General features: G+C 46.5%; 1 protein-coding gene across 1 annotated transcript in view; it reads left to right on the forward strand.

The window, feature by feature from the left end:
- Positions 1–17,826, forward strand: part of LOC126088432 (discoidin domain-containing receptor tyrosine kinase B-like) — a 209,284-nt gene that overhangs the window by 174,636 nt on the left and 16,822 nt on the right. Inside the window, exons 12-13 of the mRNA XM_049906578.1 lie at positions 10,290–10,412; positions 16,215–16,324. Of these exons, the coding sequence (XP_049762535.1) occupies positions 10,290–10,412; positions 16,215–16,324 (233 nt within the window). The remainder of the gene's footprint in view (positions 1–10,289; positions 10,413–16,214; positions 16,325–17,826) is intronic.

Raw genomic sequence — 17,826 nt, forward strand, 5'->3', positions numbered from 1 at the left:
AACGTATCATGCCTCTATCCCAATTACTTCCTTCCTAAAATTCCACTTCTTCTGCAACCCATTCTTTCACATTATACAAGGATCATTCAATAACAGACAAATAACCATACAGCAAAAATCTTTTATTAAATAAGTACAAATTTGTGTCTACTTTTCCACGTAATCCTCACAAACTTCTAAGTTATCACCCATCGTATTACGAGACATATCCCCTCAGTGGAAGTCTGCTTATTATGAATTTTTCTTTGGCTTTTCGTTGCCTTTGAACTTGACGCCATGCAAAGATCGTTTCATTGGACGAAACAGATAAAAATTCAAAGTGCCAGGATCAGGCCTTTGAGTAGGATGAGATAGGAGCTCCCAACCACCTTTGCTAAATTTTCCTGCATCAGAGGTGTTGTATAATTTCGAACATTGTCTTGAAGAAACAGCACACTTTTCCTCTAACAATTCAACACGGGCTTGTATTTATTCTCAGTGTTGCTGGACCAGTAAGGAGCAGTGTTCGTGCTTCGCCAATAAATCACAGAAAATCTACCTCGGGCACTACAAAGGTTAGCATGATCTCATCAACTGATGTTTGCTTTTTGAATTTCTTCCGGACAAGCATTTCAGGATGTTTCCTCAGCAAGCTGTGAAACTTGGACTCCGGCGCGAAATTATATATCCATGTTTCATCACAGTTCGATGTCATGTCCAAAAATACATCGCTACTGGTAAGATTTCTGAGCTCGGTCCAAATGAGCGGCCTCAGTACTTTGTGCTAAATGGTAAACTTCCTGGGCACCCACAGAAGTATTACGGCAGTAAATGTTATGATGGAATCAATTGTACCAACATGCACTCCACATTTTTCAGCAGACTCTTCAAGTGTAAATTCTCAGACTTGATGGGAAAATGAACATGAGGTGGCAAAGCCAATGTAAATGCTGCAAGTGGACGGGAAGCGGGTTTCACGAGATACTCATGAATAGTGCGCTGGACAGCCATCGTACGAAGTAGGACATCTTACATTATTATTGGCAAAATAATATCTGAAGAATCACCATACATTCGGTCATTTTCATTACCATCCGTGATGTGTAGGCCAGTTATGGAAGTACGTAACACACCGCACCAAACACTGACACCCCAGGAGCGCTGAAGCTGGACTTGGCGTAACCAGTGGGGAGTCTCCACTGCCCAATAACGCATATTATGCCGATTCACGTGACCGCGATTCGTAAACGTTGGTTCATCAGAGAAAATTATCAGTGAATGAAAATCATCATTGGCCAGTTGTTGTATCCAACTGCAAAAGTTCAAGCCCGTGTAGGCTTGCTGCAGCGACGCCTGACATGAGTGGTATTGTGTTCATGCAGTACGCACGAGCATTTCGTTGCAAAATTCCTGTATCTCGTAAGATTTGGCTCCAAATAATGTGAGGATTTGCAGCAGTTGTGGCTGAAACATCCACTGCTGTATTTTCGTTCGTCGCAGGCTGTGGTCGGATTCTTCGTGGTGGGTTGAACACGTCCAGTTGTAGTAAACAGTATGATAATACAGCGAAATGTCGTTGCAGAAGTAACATTCCTCTCAGGGGATTGGTTCGGATACCGTCGACGATCTTCTCCTACGAGAGCAGTTCAATAAGTAATGCAACACATTTTTTTTCTCGGCCAATGATGGTTGAAAAAACTGGAAATTTCTTGTGGAATATTTTCAAACATTCCCACTTCGTCTCGTATAGTTTCATTGACTTCCGACAGGTGGCAGCGCTGTACGGAGCTGTTAAAATGGCGTCTGTAACTGATGTGCGTTGCAAACAACGGGCAGTGATCGAGTTTCTTTTGGCGGAAAACCAGGGCATCTCAGATATTCATAGGCGCTTGCAGAATGTCTACGGTGATCTGGAAGTGGACAAAAGCACGGTGAGTCGTTGGGCAAAGCGTGTCTCATCATCGCCGCAAGGTCAAGCAAGACTGTCTGATCTCCCGCGTGCGGGCCGACCGTGCACAGCTGTGACTCCTGCAATAGCGGAGCGTGCGAACACACTCGTTCGAGATGATCGACGGATCACCATCAAACAACTCAGTGCTCAACTTGACATCTCTGTTGGTAGTGCTGTCACAATTGTTCACCAGTTGGGATATTCAAAGGTTTGTTCCCGCTGGGTCCCTCGTTGTCAAACCGAACACCATAAAGAGCAAAGGAGAACCATCTGTGCGGAATTGCTTGCTCGTCATGCGGTTGAGGGTGACAATTTCTTGTCAAAGATTCTTACAGGCGATGAAACATGGGTTCATCACTTCGAACCTGAAACAAAACGGCAATCAATGGAGTGGCGCCAAACCCACTCCCCTACCAAGAAAAAGTTTAAAGCCATAACCTCAGCCGGTAAAGCCATGGTTACAGTCTTCTGGGACGCTGAAGGGGTTATTCTGTTCGATGTCCTTCCCCATGGTCAAACGATGAACTCTGAAATGTATTGTGCTACTCTTCAGAAATTGAAGAAACGACTTCAGCGTGTTCGTAGGCACAAAAATCTGAACGAACTTCTCCTTCTTCATGACAACGCAAGACCTCACACAAGTCTTCGCACCCGAGAGGAGCTCACAAAACTTCAGTGGACTGTTCTTCCTCATGCACCCTACAGCCCCGATCTCGCACCGTCGGATTTCCATATGTTTGGCCCAATGAAGGACGCAATCCGTGGGAGGCACTACGCGGATGATGAAGAAGTTATTGATGCAGTACGACGTTGGCTCCGACATCGACCAGTGGAATGGTACCGTGCAGGCATACAGGCCCTCATTTCAAGGTGGCGTAAGGCCGTAGCATTGAATGGAGATTACGTTGAAAAATAGTGTTGTGTAGCTAAAAGATTGGGGAATAACCTGGTGTATTTCAATGCTGAATAAAACAACCCCTGTTTCAGAAAAAAAATGTGTTGCATTACTTATTGAACTGCCCTCGTACATGCCTATTTGATGTAAAATGCGAAGCACCTGATATCTACTCTCTCTGCAATTGTCAACATCATTGCACGTGCAAGAAGAGATGTTTTCGGTTCGAATGTTCGCAGTAAAGTGAACCGCGACTGCTTCATAGCGCCATTTCCAAGTTCGTCGTTCGCGGTACAGCCACAGGCGCGCTCGACACAATGGGACTACATCCTTGCACCTAGAGGATTTGCACATACAGCGAGAGTCTGACCACAAACTGCGGCGCATGTTCGCCGTCCGTGTATCTCTGGCTGTTATTTGAATGGTACAAAATGTATCGCAGTCAATGGTTAACACATCGAACATTCCCCTATCACTTTTAAACAGTTTGCAACCCATTCTGATTTGTGTAGACTGCAGCACCATCCACCACGCAACGATAAAACTGATCAATACAAAAGTTACATATTTTTTCCGGAGAATCCGAATCGGCAATAAAAATTGGGCGTTCCTATTCACTGGATGTTCCTTTTCGAGAGGAACAACTTTTATTACAAACTTTTTTTTAATCCGGGTTGTAGCGTCCCTGATATTTCCAAAAACGTTTTATCCACCCCATTCTGTACATACATTAAGGAAGAAAGACGAACTGTGGAGCCTGTAGCGCAATTAAAGTTTCTACAGAGTATAATTTTTTTTTATTTTGTAATCCACGAACAATGGTGACAGAAGCAGACACAGGAGTGATAGGGCTGTAGGACCTAGGATCGTGATACCGTCGTGTAATTCGATCCGTGTAGCAACTGTTCTTCTCTAGAGTGTTGTACGATGGTCGGGAAGAAAAGCAAATGCCATATGCTTACGCCAACAGTTACAACATGATCACCATTTTTGTCCGCAGTTTTTCTCCATCGCGAGAGAAGAGCATGAACCCCTGCTTCATCAGCAACTTTCATAAAAAAGAATCCAAGTCGAGTCTTCAGTTACAATTTTCGATAGAAACTCCTCTCCTTCCACACCGAAACGCTGCAGTAGATTAGATGCAATTGTTTTCCTGTCATCTCTATTCTGGTCGGTCACCACTTTCGGTACCCAACGTCCACAAACATGGAGTAGATCAGTCTTTCAATTATGACCACAACATTGCTTTTACTGATGCATAACTGCGACACAATTCATCTGTTGTTACCCATTGGTCATCACGGGTGATTTGGTCACGCGTTGAATTTTGTGTGAAGTCATTGTAACCGACCGCTCTGCGTTGCATCACCCAACTGTTTATGCCCTCCAGCTTCTGTACAGCGAACGGGCGATGTGACCGAGCGGTTCTAGGCGGGTCAGTCTGGAACCGCGCGATCGCTACGGTCGCAGGTTCGAATCCTGCTTCGGGCATGGATGTGTGTGATGCACTTAGGTTAGTCAGGTTTAAGTTGTTCTACGTTCTAGGGGACTGATGACCTCAGATGTTAAGTCCCATAGTGCTCAGAGCCATTTTTTCTGTACAGCGACGAACCGTGACGTAACAGTTCTGACGCCCTCTGTAGCGTCCCTATACACCTTATTCAGCGTCTCATGATTCCACTGGTAGTTTCACCGTCTGCAGTACGAAATTCAACCACAGAATGCTGCCTTGTAGGTACATCAGTGTCATCGATTTTCTAAGCTTAAACGATGCCGCCGTCTGTTGACGTATGACGCTGTTACTGGAGTGGTCTTTAGAAAAAAGTCTGCAACTGTGCGCTTAATTCATGATTACTTCGTTACCAACTGGATGAGTGAAAACAAGGTGGCATTAATTTCACACTGCGACACGTATTTACTGCTGGGCCATTCTCACGTACAGAATTTATGTAGTTTAATTCAACCTACGCTTGGAGCCTTGTCCGTCGTTGAATTCAAATTTGACTGGATGGATGGAGAGCGGTCGGGGGAATGAAATATTTTACTTTTAGATTTTTTTAAAATTCCTGTTGGCTGACATCGCGTGTGTAATAAGAGAGACGACTGAATTTGTGAAGTAGTGGAGAGGAATCGTGACGACGGTATAGTCTCCCGTCACCCTGCCTGGCAGCAGTATGCTGGCCTGCGGGCCGACGGTTTATGCGAGTCTGCCCATCAGGCGCGGCAGTAAACATAGCGATCGAAGGCATCTGGCGCTCTGTGGAATCTCGGCAGCTACCGGTCACCGCGTGAGGAAAAATATTACACGCAGTGGCCTCTGTACTGGCTGGGTGGTGAACTCCGGTCTCTGAGGATAGAACTTCTTTGTTAAACTTCCAGCCTTGGATCTCAGTGTTTATTTGTAATCAGGTTATTAACTTCGGTCGGTAATGACCATCTTCAGACCTGAGTAAAAACGTGTTTAAGCGTGCCTGTTCGTTCCTGCCGTCTGTGTCGTGCATAAATTGCAATTAGGTAAAATGCTTCCATCAGCGTTCACATCATTAAGAAATATTTGTTTATGAGTCTTTCACGGTGGCATGTCCGAATAAAATGTTTTCGGATATTAAGTTGCATAAATTCGACTACACTATAGCTTTCGACAGCTGTCTCCCCCGTCGTCTCCAGGCGTAATTAGAAAGAAAAACATTGACTACTGGGGCTGACATGATGTTGTGTTTAAATAGGTATGGTAGTGTTTCTGCAATCTTTCAGAGAGGACCACAATGACGCTTGCCCGGGAGTGAGTGTTGGACAGCTCATAGCAGCTCCGAGTTGCCGCGATACCGAGTAACGTGAGGTGCTGCGATGGGCCGGCGGTCATTCCAGCCTCCCCACAAGAGTGAAACTTTCGTCTGCGCTTTTACTAGATATCCAAAGCTCACACCCCATCCGCTACCAAGTATGATTACCAGGTCTCGGCTGAAATTGTAGTGGTTTATTCTAATCTCAGTCGCTTCCTTTCCCAGGTCTCGGCTGAAATTTTAGTGGTTTATTCTAATCTCGGTCGCTTCCTTGATAATGTAGTCCCAATATGATGACGCTTGAGCCAAGACGCGATTCTTACCAAATGTTATTTTGGGCCGTTTCCCCAGACAATGTTTACGCATGGCAATTTCTAAAGCTCCCGTTGATTAATGTGTCGCGTATGCTTAACACCGCAGTAAGCAACAGTGCGAAAGTCTGTTCTGTATACATGCTTCGGCGTTCAAAGATGACACCATGCACACCGGACACTGGAAGTCTACGTCGTCTTTAACAAGGAGTAGCATATCTCGTATCTTGAAGGCGGACCAGAACCTTGGCCTCAGAGCATGTCCCTGAAGTGCGCATCCTCTCTTGCTGGTTGTTGCCTCACAGTACGGAAGGAATCCAGCCGGCTTGGCCTCTTTTGGCTATTCAGGAGACCTTCGTCGGTGGCATATGAAAGCGTTCGCAATGTCTACCTTGCTGTAACCATTTTCTCTGAACAGGCCTCTCAGCTGGTACATTTCATATTGTAGATGGCCAGAAATAATCTTTGCTCTGTATACTAACGTGTTCAGGACCACTTTCTTGTGTAGCGGGCACCGTCTATGTGATCGACGCATTGTTGCAATGCATTTCAACCGCGAGGCCGTATCAGCAAGGTGTTGTCCATTTACCGTAGAAATCAAGACGGACGCAACGTCGCAGAGTTAAGAGCTTGCTCTTCACCGTGCTCCATGAAGATGTTCGCTGCGGCCGGAGACAGTGGGATCCCATCACCATGCCATCCTCCATTTCATAATTACACTCCTGGAAATTGAAATAAGAACACCGTGAATTCATTGTCCCAGGAAGGGGAAACTTTATTGACACATTCCTGGGGTCAGATACATCACATGATCACACTGACAGAACCACAGGCACATAGACACAGGCAACAGAGCATGCACAATGTCGGCACTAGTACAGTGTATATCCACCTTTCGCAGCAATGCAGGCTGCTATTCTCCCATGGAGACGATCGTAGAGATGCTGGATGTAGTCCTGTGGAACGGCTTGCCATGCCATTTCCACCTGGCGCCTCAGTTGGACCAGCGTTCGTGCCGGACGTGCAGACCGCGTGAGACGACGCTTCATCCAGTCCCAAACATGCTCAATGGGGGACAGATCCGGAGATCTTGCTGGCCAGAGTAGTTGACTTACACCTTCTAGAGCACGTTGGGTGGCACGGGATACATGCGGACGTGCATTGTCCTGTTGGAACAGCAAGTTCCCTTGCCGGTCTAGGAATGGTAGAACGATGGGTTCGATGACGGTTTGGATGTACCGTGCACTATGCAGTGTCCCCTCGACGATCACCAGTGGTGTACGGCCAGTGTAGGAGATCGCTCCCCACACCATGATGCCGCGTGTTGGCCCTGTGTGCCTCGGTCGTATGCAGTCCTGATTGTGGCGCTCACCTGCACGGCGCCAAACACGCATACGACCATCATTGGCACCAAGGCAGAAGCGACTCTCATCGCTGAAGACGACACTTCTCCATTCGTCCCTCCATTCACGCCTGTCGCGACACCACTGGAGGCGGGCTGCACGATGTTGGGGCGTGAGCGGAAGACGGCCTAACGGTGTGCGGGACAGTAGCCCAGCTTCATGGAGACGGTTGCGAATGGTCCTCGCCGATACCCCAGGAGCAACAGTGTCCCTAATTTGCTGGGAAGTGGCGGTGCGGTCCCCTACGGCACTGCGTAGGATCCTACGGTCTTGGCGTGCATCCGTGCGTCACTGCGGTCCGGTCCCAGGTCGACGGGCACGTGCACCTTCCGCCGACCACTGGCGACAACATCGATGTACTGTGGAGACCTCACGTCCCACGTGTTGAGCAATTCGTCGGTACGTCCACCCGGCCTCCCGCATGCCCACTATACGCCCTCGCTCAAAGTCCGTCAACTGCACATACGGTTCACGTCCACGCTGTCGCGGCATGCTACCAGTGTTAAAGACTGCGATGGAGCTCCGTATGCCACGGCAAACTGGCTGACACTGACGGCGGCGGTGCACAAATGCTGCGCAGCTAGCGCCATTCGACGGCCAACACCGCGGTTCCTGGTGTGTCCGCTGTGCCGTGCGTGTGATCATTGCTTGTACAGCCCTCTCGCAGTGTCCGGAGCAAGTATGGTGAGTCTGACACACCGGTGTCAATGCGTTCTTTTTTCCATTTCCAGGAGTGTATTCACTTATTTCTATTTATGAACCTTTTTTTCATTTACGACAATGGAGTCAAAAAGGAAACTGACAGATCGCACGAGAGTGCAATACCTTATCAGGATACGCCCACCACTTAACATAACAATTACTTCCCTCACAGGCCGGCCGGAGTGGCCGAGCGGTTGAAGGCGCTACAGTCTGGAACCGCACAACCGCTACGGTCACAGGTTCGAATCCTGCCTCGGGCATGGATGTGTGTGATGTCCTTAGGTTAGTTAGGTTTAAGTAGTTCTAAGTTCTAGGGGACTTATGACCACAGTAGTGGAGTCCCATAGTGCTCAGAGACATTTGAACCATTTGAACTTCCCTCACATAAGCTATAGATTTTATAGTCTCTGTTGTGATTTTGTTCCTGCAAGTGGAAACAGAAAATGAAATGCCCTAGAAATATTTCGTGCGGTTTATATGTTTGCCGTGTGCACTGACTGACTTGCATTTGCAAAATGATCCCCGAAATCCGTTGTCTGTCACCCAGTACATGTACTTCATTTGTCAAAATTGACATCACATAGCATCGAGAACTGCGAGAGATCTGCGTTTTGGCACTTTCAGTAAGTGTCTTTAAAATATTCAGTGGCAACATAAATGCTGGCAGCCAGTTCATCACTTCATATCCCAAGTACGTAAAAATGTACGGCGTGAGCATTAAGTCTTCCTGTGAAAAAAAAAATTTTCTTAGGAACTATGCTACATACAGCTATCCAGTTTGTTGCAAACGCCAGATTAGCTCAGAAATATTTTTGTGGATACACTTCTACATGTGCTCCATTTTGTAGTCCATAGAACGTCTAGGAGATACTCAAATTCTTTGCATGTCTTTGGCAATATCTCTTGCCTTACCGCCTGTACTGCATGTCGTATTCATGCCGTAAGAGTTTCTACACCAGGAACAGGTGAACTGAACGCTTGATCCTTAGCGATTCTTACAATGTGGTGGCCATGATACTGGACCGTGTCTTCCGATACATTGCTCCGGAAAGGTTTCATCGAAGAACTGGCGAAAAAATAACTCCAGTGTGGCAATGCACCACATTGTGGAAACACCACCAATGGCTGAAATTCTTGCGATTGAGGAGTCAGCGCGCATGTAGATGTGTATCCGTTAAAACTTCGTGTGTTAAACTACCATTTCGAAAAACCTGCTTATCTACATCTAGCATAATTCCTTAGTTATACGTTTTTATTCGCAGGGAAAGACTTTAACGAGTAATTGTTCGCTTCATTCGTAATTTTTATCATCAGTAGCGTCACCTCTGAGCAAAGGATGTCAATCCGTTCCTCGATTCTATGAATCAGACGTTGTTAAACGATTGGATGACGTAGTACCTAATTTATTGACTTCTACTGCGTGTGACAGCGTTGCTTTGCGCAACAGAATGTGGCGCTACAGCATAAGTGATGTAAGCAGAAAGGATTTTCTGGTCGATGTGTCACACATACTAGATTCTGAAATGTCACAGCAGAACAGTGACCATTCCGTGCACCAATACTAAAACTAGCTTGATTTTCTCCAAGGATTGGGAACATTTGATGTATTAGGTTCGTGTTGGCACAAAATCGGCTTTTTTAAAAGGTTTTGCCATTAATAAATGATCATAGGCACGCCTCCTGTCTCCTCTCATGTAAGCAAATATAAAAGACGTTCTTAACAAACTGACTCAGCGACCAAGATGATATTACACTAGATAAAGGAATTATAAAAAAGATCTTATTAATAAACATAATTTCAACCACCAAATACGCGACTTTCACAAATGGAAGATTGTTACTGCCCGCCGCCTGGGAATGATAGTCTCAGAAACGGCGAAGCTAGTTGCGTTCGCGGTCGTAAGCGGCTATTGAAAGCGGTCGAAGCATGGTGAAACCACGTGTATGCGACAAGGACCTGTACGTGGCACTGGCCCAGTTAAATACAGCAACCTGATGAAGGACAGTTGTAAATGAGTCTGAAACGTGGATCTACGAAACAGTCACACATCGGGAAAAGTTGTATTGAACAATATTTTCTGGTCTTTAAAAAGATATTACCAATTACTAACGCAGAGCGCATTTAAAGACTCTAAAGACTCTATGGAAATCCTGACTAAGAATGAATAATAAGAACGTTGTCAGAGAGTATATTACGTTCACATCACATGGTCTTTGTGCCATGAGGTGGTGTTCTCCTCGCTCACGCTGTACTTTCGCCTACAGTCCAGCAACCTGCAGGAGGCGCTGGCGGCGCTCAAGATGCGGCTACAGCAGGCCACTCTGCCGGAGTTCCCCAGGCACAGGTTGCGCATGATCTCCAGGATATCCGACGGAGCCTTTGGAACCGTAAGTACTCCATTGTACCACTTTATCTTAATAGCATAGAAATCATTGCTACAAACATCATGCATAACTACGTTTTACTCACTGCATTGGGTAATGCTTCTGTGTATGATCCGTCCTTGAAAAATGCAGAAGGCCTATACACTGATGAGCAAAACATTGACACTTTCCACCTCAGAACCGAATGCCTGATGGCATCGCACACGTGACGTGGTAACGAGTATGGGCGAACGGAGATCAATTATACACTCATGCTCATAAATTAAGGATAATTGCAGAATGTAGTGCCACACAACGTGGCACTACACAAAACTGGCGCTAATAGCATCGGCAAATAGGGAACACACGTGACTCAGATCTGTAAGTCCACGGTATTGGTGATAAGTTGAGAAGACCGTCACGAAACACATGTGCTACAAAACGCCACTGTTTCCTGCGCATCAATATGGGATATGATCACCGTGCACACGTACACAGGCTGTACAACGGGTTGGCATACTCTGGATCAGGTGGTCGAGCAGCTGCTGGGGTGTAGCTTCCCATTCTTGCACCAGTGCCTGTCGGAGCTCCTGAAGTGTCGTAGGTGTTTGAAGAAGTGCAGCGATACGTCGACCGAGAGCATCCCAGACGTGCTCGATGGGGTTTAGGTCTGGAGAACAGGCAGGCCACTCCACTCGCCCGATATCTTCTGTTTCAAGGTACTCCACCACGATGGCAGCTCGGTGGGGCCGTGCTTTATCATCCATCAGGAGGAAGGTGGGACCCAATGCACCCCTGAAAAGGCGGAGATACTGGTGAAAAAAGACGTTCCGATACACCTGACCTGTTACAGTTCCTCTGTCAAAGACATGCAGGGGTGTATGTGCACCAGTTATAATCCCATCCCACACCATCAAACCATGACCTCCATACAGGTCCCTTTCAAGGACACTAAGGGGTTGGTATCCGGTTCCTGATTCACGCCAGACGGAAACCCGGCGAGAATCACTGTTCAGACTTTACCTGGACTCGTCCCTGAACATAACCTGGCACCACTGTTCCAATAACCATGCACTGTGTTCTTGACACCAGGCTTTGCGGGCTCTCCTGTGACCTGGGATCAGTGGAATGCACCTTAAAGGTCCCCGGGCGAATAAACCATGTCTGTTCAGTCGTCTGTAGACTGTGTGTCTGGAGACAACTGTTCCAGTGGCTGAGGTAAAGTCCCGAGCAAGGCTACCTGCAGTAATTCGTGGTCGTCTGTGGGCACTGATGGTGAATAACGGTGTTCTCGTGGTGTTGTACACTATGGACGTCCCGTACTGTAGCGCCAGGACACGTTTCCAGTCTGCTGGAATCGTTGACATAATCGTGAGATCACACTTTGTGGCACACGGAGGGTCCGTGCTACGACCTGATGTGTTTGACCAGCCTGCAGTCGGCCTAGTATTCTACCTCTCATAACGTCATTAATATGTGTTCTTTGAGCCATTTTCAGCACACAGTCACCATTAGCACGTCTGGAAACGTGTGCACACTACTAGATGCACCGTACTCTGACGTGCACCAACGCACCTCTGCATATGTGGACTGCTGCCAGCGCCGCCGTGCGACGATCGCAGGGCAAATGTGCCGCATAGTCATACCCCGAGGTGATTTAAACCCGCAAACCGTCCACCAGAGTTTGTTTCACCACGTATCAGCATCATCCTTAATTTATGAGCATGAGTGTAGCTACGATACGAGCTGCGAAAGGAGAAAACCACTGACGTAAACGACTTCGTGTTTACCTGAGATCGTCAGTGAACTCAGGTGGCGATATTCTATATTTGAATTTCTAGTATCCTTTTGGAACGCTTCAATGCCTAGATAGCAAGTGCTCAGCATTCTGTACAATGTCGAATATGTGGCAAGTTCTGTGATTATGAATCTGAAGGTGGTAACTTAACTGGATGAAACCGGTTAACTATATAATAAAACTTTCCATTTAGACATAAAGTGCTCTAAAAGGATACTAGACTGTCAAATACGCGTCTTTTACAATTGGCAGACTGTTACTGCCCGCCGTCTGGGAATGATAGTCTCGGAAACGGCGAAGCTAGTTGCGTTCGCCAGCTACGGTCGTAAGTGGCTATGGAAAGTGGTAGAAGCATGGTGAAACCACGTGTGTTCGACAAGGTGTTGGCTTTCCATTTTTTTTATTAGATCCTGTTCTGATTAGCCTTTATCTAGGTTAACAGCTGCTAGAAACATGCACCACACCTCGGACGCAGACCAGTGACAGCAGTATTATGATGCGAGCGTCATTCACCTGGACTTGCGTGTAGCTTGTGGTAGTAAACGAAGGTACAATGACTACTGCGAACTACTTTAACGTTACTGCAGAACACCTCCATCCCTTCATCCTTGATGCCTTCCCTGATGGCGTTGGCATCCTTCAGCAGGATAAATGAAGGAAGTAAGTAATACAGGGGTTAACGTCCTGTCGACATCGACGTCATTATAGGTCGAGTACGAGCTCTGTTCGTTTAGAAGGTGGGGAATGAAATCGGCCATGCCCTTCTAAAGCAACATTCGCGGCATTTGCGTGGAGTGAGTAAGTCATGGAAAACATCAGACGGCCAGATGAGAATCCAGCAGCATAACTGCCTGTGTCACAAAGCGAGAATCGGAATACAGTGGTTCGAGATGCATGATAGTGACCTCACGCTGATTTCTTGGCAACCAAATTCGACTTATCCGAACCCGACGAACATCTCTGGAGACCAGCTCCATCCCTAATGAACGTGTGTTGTGTGACCTGTGTGTAGACATTTGGTGCCAAATACCTCAGAAATCTGCCGAGGGCTTGACTAATTCATACCAAGTAGACTTGCTGTTGTACAGTGCTCCAGAGGAGGAGCAATAGGCTTGACTAATTCATGTCAAGTAGACTTGCTGCTGTACAGTGCTCCAGAGGAGGAGCAATAGGCTTGACTAATTCATGTCAAGTAGACTCACTGCTGTATGGCGTTCCAGGGGAGGAGCAGTAAGCTTGACGAATTCATACCAAGTAGACTCGCTGCTGTATGGCGTTCCAGGGGAGGGGCAATAGGCTTGACGAATTCATGCCAAGTAGACTCGCTGCTGTATGGCGCTCCAGAAGAGGATCAATAGGCTTGACGAATTCATGCCAAGTAGACTCGCTGCTGTATGGCGCTCCAGAAGAGGATCAATAGGCTTGACGAATTCATGCCAAGTAGACTCGCTGCTGTATGGCGCTCCAGAAGAGGATCAATAGGCTTGACGAATTCATGCCAAGTAGACTCGCTGCTGTATGGCGCTCCAGAGAAGGAGCAATAGGCTTGACGTATTCATGTCAAGTAGACTCGCTGCTGTATGGCGCTCCAGAGGAGGAGCAATAAGGTTGACAAATTCATGCCAAGTAGACTCACTGCTGTAAGGCGTTCCAGGGGAGGAGCAATAGGCTTGACGAATTCATGCCAAGTAGACTCGCTGCTGTATGGCGCTCCAGAGGAGGAGCAATAGGCTTGACGAATTCATGCCGACTCGCTGCTGTATGGTGTTCCAGGGGAGGAGCAATAAGCTTGTCAAATTCATGGTTAGTAAACTCGCTGCTGTATGGCGCTCCAGAGGAGGAGCAATAGGATTGACGAATTCATGCCAAGTAGACTCGCTGCTGTATGGCGTTCCAGGGGAGGAGCAATAGGCTTGACGAATTCATGCCAAGTAGACTCGCTGCTGTACGGCGTTTCAGAGGAGAAGCAATAGGTTATCACCCAGACAGTCACAATGTTTAGGCTCATCGGTGTATATATTGCGGCCATCTCCTCAATTTAGTTTTCGTACGTGGCAGTGACTAGAATTTAAGGTAGCGGAGTTAGAAATTTTTTCTAGCTTTTACTGGACCATAGATTTAAGTCAAATTTTTGAGCTATAAAACTCAATGAAATTATTAGTGACCAACAAGACAGTAATCTGCTCCATGAAACGTGTGCAAATAGCACTGATCGCCAAAAGGCGAGCTTCAAATGAATACTTAAAACATGAATGACGACGCTCTCTAATTAATATCAAAGACTCACAACCTTCTACTTCATTCCAAACGTAAAGCAGCTTCGGCAGCCACTGTTACTGTTACGAAGTTTTATCACACTTCTCCATTAACATGACGTAAGGTATTTCATAGAACGCGATCACATATTCAGTCACCGTTATTAGATGATTCTTATTTATAGCAACGTAATAGATTTACAAGAAAACAGTGCACCTCAGATATCATTAAATTAATTTTAAGTCCGTGAAGTGTTGTATGTACGCAAAAAGCAGAATACAGATGTCTGAAGTTTAATCTGTAGTTCTTTCCATTCACATTCATCTGGTATCGTTGGAAATCAGAGAGCTACAATGTCCTCTTTTGAACAATGCTATGCTCACAAGAGGTAGTATCAAGTGATATTATAAAACTCTGCATGTTACGTTTTGAAACTCGAACGTAGTTACAAGTCTGACCTGATAACAAAAATAGTTAAGAACTCAAGAGCCTCCTCAGGTCGTGGACTTTGCCGCGGTGTGGGGGGTTGCGAGTCTCAGCGACACGAGTAATCTGGCTGACTGACAGATATGGTCTTGTACCATTAGCCGACATTTCGCTGATGTGTTGGTACTGCGAACGTCTGAAAGCAGGATGAACAACGGTAGTTACATGGCTTGGATAAAAATATGGAAACACCGCGAGAAATGCATGCTTGAAGATAATTGTAGATACTGGACAAGTATGCAGGTTACGCTGTTGTATATGACAATATATGACAACGAACGGCACCTGTTTAATGTTCTAAGCACGTTGCAAGTGTCAGTTGCGGTGTTCTGTGCAGTTGGGGAAGCACTATGTCGGAGCTAAATGGTTTCGAACGCTGCAGATTATTGATGCTCGTATGGCGAATGCTTCCGTAACCTAGATACCCGAAGTGTTTGGTGTTTCAAGAAGCACAGTGTCGAATATTTATACAGTATACAGAGAAAGCACAAAAGCATCACCCGCTGTCACAACGCTAAGTAAGTCCCGTGTGATCATGACGGCCTGTCATCGATGACGTCTGCGACGAAAAACAAGGGAACTACAGCTGCAAAAGTCACAGCAGAGTTTAAAATCACACTCGCGAATCCTCTCAGTACCACAGCAACATGGCAGGAGCTCCATAAGAAGGGAATTTTAGGGCGAACTGGAATTCCAAAACTGCTCGTCAGTGACGCAAATGCACTTAACAGGAAAATATGGTACCGGAACCATAAAATCTGGACTGCGGAGCAATGAAAGGGAGTCATTTGGTCGTATTAGTCTTATTTCACAGTGTTTCATACTTATGGCCGACCTTACCTTCCAAGAGCGAAACATAGCATGATGTGGTGATCAGTTAGGCAGCCACATCGTGGTATTCCATGGGCCCAAGGCTTACTCTGTAGGATCACGTAAATGCCAAGAATTATGTGACCATTTCGGCTGGTCAGGTAAATCTGATGAATGTCAACGGTTTCATTATACCGTATTATGAACGGTAATGCGTTTTGTTTTTAGTGTTTCCATAGTTTCGTCTACCCTTTATACCCCTATTGTATAAGCATGGAGAGCTCCGCCAAACCAATCTTCGGACTGAAGACCACAACAACAATTAAGATGAATTCACAGCTCACGTAACTAGAGGCTGAAGTAGTGTAGTCTGCGAAACTTCTGTGGATATCATAATTTCAGCGTGTGGCTGGATTCCATGAGAGTCGTCGCTGCACGGCATGTTCTAATTTTAGCGCCTTGACGTTGGCCGGCAGGTGTACGTGGCGGAGGCCGACGGCATCATGGAATTTGGCGGCGCTCCGACTCTCGGCAAGCGGCTGGTCGCAGTCAAGTCGCTGCCCATCGGAGCGGCCGAGAAGTCCAGGTAAGTGAGGGGCAGCGCACCGTGGCCGTTGGGGGTTGTCACACTGCTCACTTACTGAATCAAGTGGAACATAATGTACTGTTGATGGGCTTCTCTAGCTCTCGTCTCTGAATTTTCTGTAAAACTGATTGACCAGACTGCTACGACATTACCTGGGATGCATGGTACTTTACAACCTCGCTTACAGTAAAATGCTTCTAAATTTACGCCTGTACTCAAGAGCTACCGAGCATTCTGTGATGAGAAATAAGTGGGGCACTCACCAAGTAATGCAACAATATTTTTTAAAGATGATTGATTTTAGTTAGGATTCCAATACATCATATTGCTCCTCACTGTTTTTTACTCCTAAACCATATATTTTAACGTAATCACATAATTACTGGAAGAGTCTATATGCCCGCATGGTACCACTCTATCTGTCGACATCTTAGCCCAGGTCTTGCTGCATCCCAATCATCGACGTAGTACTTCCCTGAGGGCTACTCCTCCATGGGACAGACACGTGGAAGTCGGAAGTTGCGATATCCGGACTGTAGGGTGGATGAGGAAGAACAGTCCAGTGGAGTTTTGTGAGCTCCTTTCGGCTGTATAGATTTGTGTGCGGCCTGGTATTGTCAAGGAGGAGAGTTCGTTTTCATTTTTGAGGTGGATAACACGATTAAGTTGATTCTTCAATCTCCTGAGGCTAGCAAAATACACTTACGACTTGAATGTTGCATCATGACGGATTATATCAAATAGAATAACTCCTTCAGAATCCCAGAAGACTATTGTCATTACTTTACCGGCTGAGGAAGCAATTTCGTACTTTTCTTCGGAGGAGAGGTGGCGTCACTCTGTGGATTGCCATTTTCTTTCCGATTCGATGTTATGAAACCTTGTATCATTGCCTGTGACGAAGTTCGACAAAATTTTTCGCGATCAGACTCGTAACGCGCAGGCAATTCCTCACAGACGATCCTTCGTTGCTCTATGTGGTCCATCTGTTAGGCGGTGCGGAATCCAGCGGGCCAACACGCCTACTGGTGGGCGAATGTGTCAGCACTAATAACGGAGACGTCCAGTTGTGCAGGGAGTTGTTTGATTGTGATCCGTCGATCACCTCTACTGGTTCCCCACATTCCAACACTGCAGGAGTTAACAGCTGTGTGAGGCCGACCGGCGCGTGGAAGATCGGACATGTTTGCGCGACCTTGTTGCGAGATGACGGACGCCTCGCTTAACAACTCACCGCGCTTTTGTTCACTGCCAGATCTCCATAGACATTCTGCAAGCACCTGTGAACATCTGCGAAGCACTGGTTCGCCAAAAGCAACTCAATGGCAACCACCTGCTTGAAGCGCACCACAGTTACAGACGCCATTTTGAAAGCTCCGTATAGTTCAGCTACCTATCGCAACTTCATGAACTACAGGGACTGAAGCGCGAATATTCCACGATTCCCTCAATATATTCCGCATTCTTTCAACCGAAACTGACCGATAAGAAAAACGTGTTAC

This window comes from Schistocerca cancellata, chromosome 1, assembly GCF_023864275.1.
Source record: "Schistocerca cancellata isolate TAMUIC-IGC-003103 chromosome 1, iqSchCanc2.1, whole genome shotgun sequence".
In the NCBI taxonomy this organism is placed as follows: Eukaryota; Metazoa; Arthropoda; class Insecta; order Orthoptera; family Acrididae; genus Schistocerca; species Schistocerca cancellata.